This window comes from Onychomys torridus, chromosome 1, assembly GCF_903995425.1.
Source record: "Onychomys torridus chromosome 1, mOncTor1.1, whole genome shotgun sequence".
Lineage (NCBI taxonomy): Eukaryota > Metazoa > Chordata > Mammalia > Rodentia > Cricetidae > Onychomys > Onychomys torridus.
The window spans coordinates 10,532,257-10,541,930 of record NC_050443.1 but is presented as its reverse complement, the minus strand read 5'-3'; the positions used below and the strand labels follow the sequence as shown (position 1 = coordinate 10,541,930).

General features: G+C 56.6%; 1 protein-coding gene across 2 annotated transcripts; it reads right to left on the bottom strand.

Annotated features, from left to right (window-relative positions):
• Positions 1 to 432: 432 nt before the first annotated feature.
• On the bottom strand, positions 433 to 7,302 carry Dmwd (DM1 locus, WD repeat containing). Of its 2 annotated transcripts, XM_036182720.1 has the most exons (5): positions 6,670 to 7,302; positions 5,006 to 5,188; positions 1,955 to 3,220; positions 1,254 to 1,328; positions 433 to 956 (listed from the first exon to the last, which is right to left on the bottom strand). In XM_036182720.1, the coding sequence occupies exons 1-5, from the start codon at positions 7,105 to 7,107 to the stop codon at positions 909 to 911; spliced, it is 2,010 nt and encodes a 669-aa protein (XP_036038613.1). In that variant the 5' UTR covers positions 7,108 to 7,302; the 3' UTR covers positions 433 to 908. The 2 variants fall into 2 exon arrangements, with proteins under 2 accessions (XP_036038613.1, XP_036038621.1); XM_036182728.1 differs by lacking the exon at positions 1,254 to 1,328.
• Between the last annotated feature and the right edge of the window lie 2,372 nt (positions 7,303 to 9,674).

Below are 9,674 nucleotides of genomic sequence, written 5' to 3'. Positions count from 1 at the left end.
AGTCTTTCTAGGGTGGCCAGTTCTCTGGGGAGGAAATCATGGCCTCTAGCTGGCACTTCATGGACCAGTCACAAATGGGCCAGGGGCACCAGGCTGCAAAGGCATATCCAGAAGAGGAGGCGCAGCTCAAGTCCCAGCATCCTCCCCTCCTCCCAGAAGAGCATGCCTGGACAGTCCTGATGCTTTAAAACAAGTCTCAAACACCTCCCAGGGGTCTAACAGGAAGGGGCCACCCCAGCCTCTTGACTTTGGGGTCAGGGCTCTGCTCAGGGCCGGGGGCGGGGGTGACAGTGTGGGTGGGCCTTCTTTTGGTCAGAGCACAGCCCGCAGGACGGACGGACGGACGGACACACACACACACACACACACACACACACACACACACACACACACACACACACACACACGCTCGTGCGCCCCAGGGAACAGAGACGCAGTGCAAACAAGGACTTTAGTATAAATAAGAGGTCCAGGGGGACAAGGAGGGCCCTAGGGGCTTCCATAATTTAACACTCTTCAAAAGCACAAACCATAGCAAGGGGTGGGGTGTGGGCTGGGAGGGGGCCACCCCCCTGCTGGCCCTCTAACCCAGGGGCACTGTGGAGCTGGGCTGTTGTGGGTGGAGTCTCTCCCAGGAGTGACCAGTCACATGCCGGGACAGGGATGTGTGTTAACACTGATATTTCAGAGGACAGGTCATTGTACTTGGCAGTGGGTGGAGGCCAGGGCTGAGGCCACACAGGCCGCTACACCCCACGGCTGGGCCAGTGTAGGGGCCCCCATTATTTGTGCAGGGTGGGGGCTTGGAGAAGTCCTTCCGTCATGATTAGTCTTGTTAATACAGTGATCCTTGAGGACAGCAGGGAGGGTTATGGCTAGGAGGCTGGGGGCACAGAATATCCACGGCTTCACACCACAGTGCCACTGGGGGAGTTGCCTGGTTGAGAGGAGATGCCCTGGGGAGGGTGAGAGGGAGGCTGGATTAGACAACACCTGGGCTTTTGCTAGTGCTTGGAGGGGGGAACGGGGAGCCACCCAAAGGCTTCACAGCTGCTTCTGCCCCAGCTGGGGCCCCTGGCCCCCCAGTCCAAAGCTGCCATCCTGGCTAGGAACCAACAGCTCAGCAGTCTTCGCTGCCCCAGGGTAGCACTTTTTACAGTAATTCATGGCCCCAGGTGATCCAGGGCAGGCGAGACAGGGACAGTGGAGAAAAGAAAACTGGGGCCCATCTCCAGCTTGGGGGATGGTCCTACCTCTACCACTGACTTGCTGGGTGACCTGGGCCAACTTGCTTCCCCTGCCTGGGCCTCGGTCTCCTCGTCTGTAAACTAGGGAGACAGAGGAGTTTCTTTTAGAACTCAGACTTCCCAATCCCTACCATCCTGCCTTTGCTCTGAGGCTGCTCTGAATGCTAAGGCTCTGGACTCTAACCTTCCACAGCGAGGATCTGAGGGACTGAAGGCAGTGTGGGGTCCCAGAAGCTGAGCTCACATGCTAAGACCCTAGACGGACCAGCCGCCGCCGCCTGACCGGGCCAGGCTTTCATCTCACTAAGACCCCAGCCACCGCACAGCACATCTGCAAGATGCAGTGACCAGGACCACACAGCTCGCAGAAATGCAGGCCTGGCCCTGACGATTCCCATTCAAGCCTTTAGCAGCTGGCTCAGAAACGGAGTGTCTAAGAGGCAGGCCAGAAGCCAGGCCCTCAGCTCAATCTCTCCTAGAGCGTCAGCCCCCAAACTAAAGTCTCACCATTTAAAATGCAGACTTCCCATAAAAATAGGTTCTGCCTTGAGTTTTAAGTGCTAAGGGGGGCCACATGGGCCACCAAAGGCCCTTCGGATGGTTGGCAGTGGGCCCACCATTCTCTCTCCTGCACCTGACCTCTCTGCTGACTGGTGCCGGGATCCCTGTCACTCAGACAGGCAGGAACCACCCTGACGTGGACTCACCTCCTTGCCTGGCCGAGCCCAGGTGCAGATGAGGCCCTCCTGGCAGGCAGTGATGATACAGTCCTCCAGGAACAGTAGCACGGTCAGGCGCTCCTGAGCGATCTTCTTGCACACGAGCGGCTCCAGCAGTGGGACCTCGTGGATTCGAGGGCACAGTGCCGTGCCCAGCACCTTGGCTGGGTCCAAGCGGCTCCGGGGAGCAGGGCCACTCAGCTTGTCATTGTTGCCGCTGCTGCCCCCACTGCCCCCGCGGCTGATGTTTCCCAGGCTGTGGTAGCGCTTGTGTTCCTTTTCAGCCCCTCGGTCCCGCCGCTCCTGCAGGGTCAGCGTGGCGAAGCGGCCAATGCTGAACGGTGTGCCAGGCTCCATTGCTGCACTGGGCCCACCAGCCTTACCACCACCAGCTGGGTGTGGGAGGCTGTTGGAGCGTGACAGGGAGCGGGGCAGGGGGCCTGTGCTGCCTGTCTCTCCGGCCCGAGAGCTACCAGAGGCTGGTGGGGTGGCCCCCGGTGTGCCTGGAAGGGTGCGGGTACGGGCCAGAGAGGGATGAGGAGAGAGCACGTCCTCTGTGAGGTCCCACAGGCAGAACTGTGTGTCCTGGCCAGCTGAGCCAAAGCGGTAGGTGATGGAGCCAGCCTTGGGCAGTGGGGACAGTGGGGGTCCTGTGTCTGAGCTGGTGGCTTCAGGCTCCTCCTCCTCACCACTGGGATCCCCATCACCACTGGCTGACGCTGCCTCCTCTGCCCGAGTGGTGTAGGGATCGAAGGCCACAGCATTGACCCAGGACTTGTGGCCGTGGCCTCGAGCCACCACACGACCCTCCGCGAAGGACCACACGGTCACCAGGTCATCTTCCCCTCCTGTCACCACATAGCGGCCGTCAGGGCTCCAGCACACACACAGCAGACCCCCAAAGTAGCTCTTCATGAGCCCACGCAGAAGCATGCTGTCAAAGTGGAAGACGCGCAGGCAACCATCCTGGCTGACGCAGGCTAGGTGTCGGCCATCAGGTGAGAATGCAAACTCGTTGAGGGGCCCCTCGCCCACCGCCCACTTGGCCAGTGGATTGCGGGGCGCCTTGCTCTTGGCTGCATAGACAGCAAAGCCCTCCCCCTGTTTCAGCAGGCTATACTGTGGCGGGGTGGAGGCACAGGGGTGGCTGACGTTGTAGAGGTACAGGTGGCCACTGGCGTGAGAAGCGAGGAACAGACTCTCTGACTCAGGCAGCCACTTCAGATATGTCACCTTGGTCTTGTCAATCAGCCGCTGCAAAGGGAGTGACAGGGTGGGGTTGGGAGGGGGTGATCACTTCTGCTGGACCCCAGCTCCCCCTGACTGAGACAGTGGCAGGATGTCACAGGGACACAGGAAAGAAGGGCTGCCTGTGAGGAGCTCCGTGGTAGCTCCACGTCCCACTTCTGACCAAGGAACAGTCATGCCTGTCAAAGGCCTGACCTCTAGCCACTTCATTAGTGCTGTCTTCAGTGTAACCTAAAGAGAAGAACTTCCATCCCAGAACCCCGAGAAAGGGTCCCCAGCAGCAGTCCCCGTGGCTGGCACGGCATCCAAAGGACATGCCCACGCAATGCCCTGCACAGACTGAAGGGACCTCGCCCTCTCGGCTGCCTGTGTCAGACCCTCCAGGCAGCTCTCTCTTCCCACACTGAAGTCTCGTCTTCCAACAAAAGCTGTAGGCTTCCTGAGCAGTGTGCCCACAACCCAGTTCAACTCCCACCCAACCATCCTGGTCCCACTGCCACCACCCACAATGCCTCCCGCTGGCTTCAGACACTCATAGCTGCCTCCTCGCCTCGCCGGTGGCCAGAGATTAGTACATTCAAGTACGCCCTTAGCACTGCCCTGCCTGAAGTCCTACAGCTTGAGGCAGCCACTGTGGCGACCCAACTTCTCTCCTGGGACCTAGCTGCGTCCCACCCAGGGCTGAGGCACAAGAGTTGCAGGTTTGCTCTTCCAGCTCCTGTTGATGAGGAGGGCAAGGTCCTTCCTACAGCTTTCCAGGCCAAGCCGAGCCACACCTCCTGTCCCTTCTCAGAGCACATCTTCTGTCTTTTCTCCCTCAACTGCTACTCCGGCCACAGAGCCCGCTGGCTGTCCTGTCGGGGGAGTTTAGCTAAGCTGTTCCTTCTACTGTGGAGCCCAGGCCAACCTTGAACTTTGGATCCTCCTGCCTCAGCCTCCCAAAGAGCTGCAATAACAGACCTGTGCTACCAGGCCCAACCCACTCTCTCTACTTCTATGTCCTTCCCTGCCTTCCTGGCTGACCGGGGCTGCATGCAGCACACCCAGTAGACCTGTGCATCTGGTCTCCAGCCTGAAAGTGTGCCTAGGGCACTCCCATCTGCTTGCTGAGCTGTCGGGGACAGAGGCCTGCACCGGAGGGATCACTGCTCTGGGATTTTAATGCACTCACTGTGCACCTCCTCGCTCCCTCTGGCCATTTGCTCATCTGGAGACCATTTGCGGACCACCTCCCCTGGACCACAGACAGTAGAACGGGGCCCTCCCTGCCTGCTTGCTAAGTCCATCTCCTGGCATGCCCTCTTAAGCCAAGTTAGTCCAACTGACCAGTCCTCGTGAATGAGTTTATATAATCCTGTGAGAAGGGGGCACAAATCCCACTTTGCAGATGAACACTATGGCTCAGAGAACAAATCACTTTCCCAAAACCACACAGTAAGTCAATGATACAGCAGGGACTAGAATCCAAAGCCTAAAGAACCCAGACTTTGAAGTTAGCAAGAATATCAAGAAAGTCCCAACTGCCTATGAGCCTCAGTCTTCTAATCTGTGAGATGGGCACCATACCTCCTTATCCATCCATGAACTTAGGAAGTAAAGCTTCTTTCAACACTGGGCTGGCACAGTAGAGGACCGAGACATTGTAAGCACCATGGCACCATCAGCAGCTGTCTGTCACTCACTCCCCTCTCCCTCCCTCTGCCCCTCACAAATCTATTCTGTTTCCAGGCAGCTCAGGGTGGGGGTGAGTAGAAAAACAAGAAGCGGGGGGCAGTTCGTGTCCTCATTCACCTCTTCATTGAATAGCTTGCTGGTATCCTTCTTGATGAGGTCCAGGTACTGCACCTGGCCAGCAGAGAAGCCCACCAGCAAGGAAATGGTCTCTGTGGCAGCTGTGAACTGGTTGAAGTCATGGCAGGTGGGCTGGGTCCCCTTGTAGATCCGCTTGTCGATGGGCTTGTTGAGGTCAATGGACTTGAGCGGTGGGAGAAGACAAGTGAACGGGTCAGAGCAGGGAGAGGAAGGACGAGGAAGCTGAGGTCAGCGGAAACCACCAAGAGGAAGCAGGGTTAACCTCAGGGGAAGTGGGTAGGTAGGTGGGGAGGGGCAGGTACCCACAGACCGGAAGGGGATTCAAACCCAGAAGGGCAGCACACACATGCTCACACGCACACCATCCAATAAAGACCACAGAGCCTCTCAAGGTGTATTTTAGGGACAGCCACAGGGTTCAGAGTCCCCAAAGGCCTGGAGCTGATTCTCCTCCAGTCTTCCCAGCCACCATCACAGTACAACTCCAGCAGGACTTATAGCACAATAGTCCGAGACACCCCAAGACCCAAGGACTCAAAAACTCCAACCTCCTAGGATTTCTTTCGGGTTTTTTTGTACACGTAGTATATGCCTGTGGGCATGCATGTGCATTATGCATGTGGGTGAGAGTTGAGAGGTCAACATTTAGGGTCTCTTTCTCCGTGGCTTTCCATCTAACATTTGACACAGGGGCTCTCACTGAACCTGGAGCTCAACAGTTCAGTTAGACCAGCTGCCAGTGAGCCCCAAGGACCCTTCTGCCTCTGCTCCCTGAGTTGGGACTGCAGACATGCAGCTCTACCATGGGGTACCAGGATCCAAACTCAGGTCCTCATGCTTTCAAAGCACACATTTCATCCACAGAGCCATCTCTGAAGCTTCATGTCTTCCTATTTGGCTCCCTGAACTTCAGGACCTCCGTCATAGTTCAGACACCCATCAGTCACCACAGTCACTCATATTTCAGGTTCACAATCACCCCTGGGCTCTCAGGATCCCCATCTCTCTCTCTCTCTCACCCTTCTGGGACTAATTGCTTTGGAGATGCCTGCTACACCTGAGGATGTCCCCTGCCAGGAACTCCATCAACTCAGAACTCCCTCCATTTCCTCCAAAGCCTCACTCCCTTTAGACACCGCATTCTCTAGGATCTCATTCACCTGTTGCTTTGTTCGACGACCCCTAAGCTACACCTCCAGTCCTCCCTGCCTTTTATCTGTAGGGCTCCCAACCTCATCACTTACAGATGCCTGGCACCCCTGAGTTTGATAAGTCTCAAGACTCACTCCAACACGCCAAGAACGCAGTCTTTCTCCGTCCTTTCATCTCCCCCGGGCCTGCATCCTCTTAGGATTCCCCATCGCCCGCACAATGCCTGTACCTGCGGAATCCGTGAAACCCCCCGCCCCATCTCCACTCAGAAGCTCCATCACGTGCAGAACACACCCTCACCGCCTCCAAGAACCACACACACACACACACACACACACACACACACACACACACACACACACACACCCGCGCGCGCAGATTCCCCTGCAACCGCTCCGACTCCATTAGCTCCCGGATCCAGGCTCCCTCCGCTGCCTCTGCCACTCTCGGGACTCAGATGCTCTCGGCACCCCGCGAAGCGGATCACTCACCCGTTGGCTCCCGCGGCGGCAGCAGCCGGGGTAGAAGTAGAGCTCGCGGCCCAGGTTGAAGCAGACGCGGTCTCCTCCCGCGCCCAGTCCCGAGGGCGTGGAGGGCGGCTCCCCAGCGCCCTCGGGCTCACCCAGGCGCACCAGGCTGAGGCGGACGGCGGGCAGCGCGGGCCCGGGGCCGGGGCCGGGCCCGGCGGGCGGCGGGGACGCCGCGGGCCCCGCGGCGCCAGGCCCTGAGGCTGCGGCAGGTCCGGGCGGGGGCTGAGGGGGCTGCGGCGGCGCCGGGGTCTGGGCGGAGGCTGGACCCGACCTGCGAGTCGCGTCGCCGGGAAGCAGCTTGTAGAAGCCCTCGCGAGTGCGGAACTGCGACTTGATCTCAGCGCAGTCGCCCATGACGGCGCTGGGGCCCGCGCCGCCCTCCGCGCCGCCCGCCGCCATCTTGGCCGCCCACCGGGCCCCGCCGCAGCCGCCCGCCCGCCCGCCCGCCGGCCGCGGACCCCCAACCGGAAGTTGCGGACCTAGCGCCGGAAGGGGTAGGGTCGTCGCCCGGGTGACGCTTCTACGATTGGCACCCGGAGCCGAAGGCGGGAGGAGCCGGGACAGTTGCTGAGGTAACGGTTCCGGGGGCTGTGGGCGGGGTTAGGGTGTGGGCGTGGTCTCCGCGACAGACGCCGGCAAGTGGTTGGCTACGGGGCGGGGCCGGTAGGAACGCCCTAGACCCTAACAACAGCGCCCTGGGAGCCGTTTGCCTAGCAACGGAGAAACCTCAAGCCCTGTTCAGAATCCTCGTTACAGCTGACTCCTGGCGATTCTTGCCCGTTTTTGTTTTGTTTTGTTTTGTTTTTAATTATTATTTTTAAAGAAATTACGGGGGTCTGGAGAGATGGCTCAGTGGTTAAGAGGCGAAGGCTGCTCTTCTAGAGGACCTGGGTTCAATTCCCAGCACACACGTGGCAGCTCACAACTGTCTGTAACCAGTTCTAAGGGACCGATACCCTCACACAGACATAATGTACGCAAAACACCAATGCATATAAAATAAATACATAAATAAATGCTTTTAAAAAACTACTGCGTTTATCTATTTGTGTGTGGACAAGCACAATGTCAAATCCCCTTCCAACATGTGGGTCCTAGGCGTGGGAATCAGGGCCTCATGCTTGGCAGTAAGTGCCAGGACCCGCCGGGCCATCTCACTGGCCTTTGTTTTGTCTCACACTTGCAGCCCAGGCTGTCCTCAAACTTGACCCAGTCCTTTCGCCTCGGCCTCCGTAAGTGCTTGCATTTCAGGCCTGAGACACCGCACCCACTTCCTGCTGTCATTTTGGACTCGATGGTTTTCTTCTCTGCCCTTCCTTCCACGCTGACCACTGTGGCCCCCTGCTGCTGCGAGACAAGTGGAACCCTCCGTGCTCTGTCTGACTCTGCCCACCTTTTTGGTTTTGTTTTCGTGATGATGGTGGATCTGACACTACCTAGAATCAAATGGAAGACAGTCTCAATGAGAGACTGTCTATAGGGTGAAGGGGCTGATGAAAGAACACCTTGACCCTGACTGAACCCCAGGGTCAGAGCTTGCAATCCCACCCATCTCCGAGCTTGCTCCAGAGTCAGGCTGCAGAATCCCACCAATCCCTGAGATCCCTGCAAGAGCGCCCCACCCCCACCCTATCTAAGCCCTGCATCTGCTGCAGCTTCTCACCCTCACCGCAGATTCAGCCATCTGGATTTTTCCTTCCCAATAAATCTCAAGTGAGGTTTGTTGTGTGGTGTGATGCTTTTCCCAGGAGCAAGCAGAACTGTAACACTTCTGCTCGGGAAACTTTTCCCTAGCAGAGTTGTAACAGCTTTGCTTGACCAGAGCAGAGCTGTAACAACTTAGTTGGGGAAATCCTCCCCTGCCAAAGCAGAGTTGTTACACTTGCACTGGGGAAACCTTTCCCTGAAGCAGGGCTGTAAGCTGCCATGTTTACAGTGACTGACTTTATGGTATTCCTCGGCTCCTGACTGCCAGGATACCTTTCCATCCTAGCTGCAATACTTATACTGTCTGTATTGGGTTGGCCTGTAGGCATGTCTGTGGGTAACTGTCTTAATTGATATGGGAAGACCCAGTCCACTGTGGGAGGCACCATTCCCTAGGCAGGGGGTCCTGAACTGTGTAAGAGTTGAGACATGACTGAGCACAACCAAGCAAGCAATACATGCATGCATTCCTTTTCTCTACTCTTGACTAGGGATGTTCCTGCCTTGACCTCCCTGCTATGAGGGACCTGAAATTGCAAGCTGAAATGGTGTTTTCTCCCCTAAGTTGCCCCTTGTCAAAGTATTTTATATTTTTATCACTTCAACAGAAGAAAAACTGGTTCTGTTTTGCCATTTATATATTTTACTTATTTACTTATATATTTATTTTGTGAGACAAGGTCTCTAGCTCAGTCTGACCTCCATCTCACTTTGTACCTGAAGAAAACCATGAACTCCAGGCTTTCCTTGCCTCTACCTCTTCCAGGCTGGTATGACACCATTTGTGCAGGGGCAGGCAAGCACTCAACCAACTGATTATGAACCGCCATGTGGGGGCTGGGACTTGAACTCAGGTCTTCTGGAAGAGTAGGCAATGTTCTTAACCACTGAGCCATCTCTCCAGCTGCTCTCCCCCATAAACAAAACTTTTTAAAAAACCAAATGGGGGGGTTGGGGATTTAGTTCAGTGGTAGAGCGCTTGCCTAGCAAACACAAGACCCTGGGTTCGGTCCTCAGCTCCGGCAAAAAACAAAAACAAACAAACAAACAAAAATGGAGCTGGAGGACCCAAGTTCAGCTTCCAGCTCCCACATCAGTGGGGCTCAGAATCACCTGTAAGTAAGGAGACATGATATATGAACCCCTCCTCTTCTGGCCTCTGAGGGCATCTGCACACACATTCACAGACACCCACAGACACATAAATAAAAATAAACCTTTAAAAACAAACAAACCAGCTGGGCAGTGGTGGCGCATGT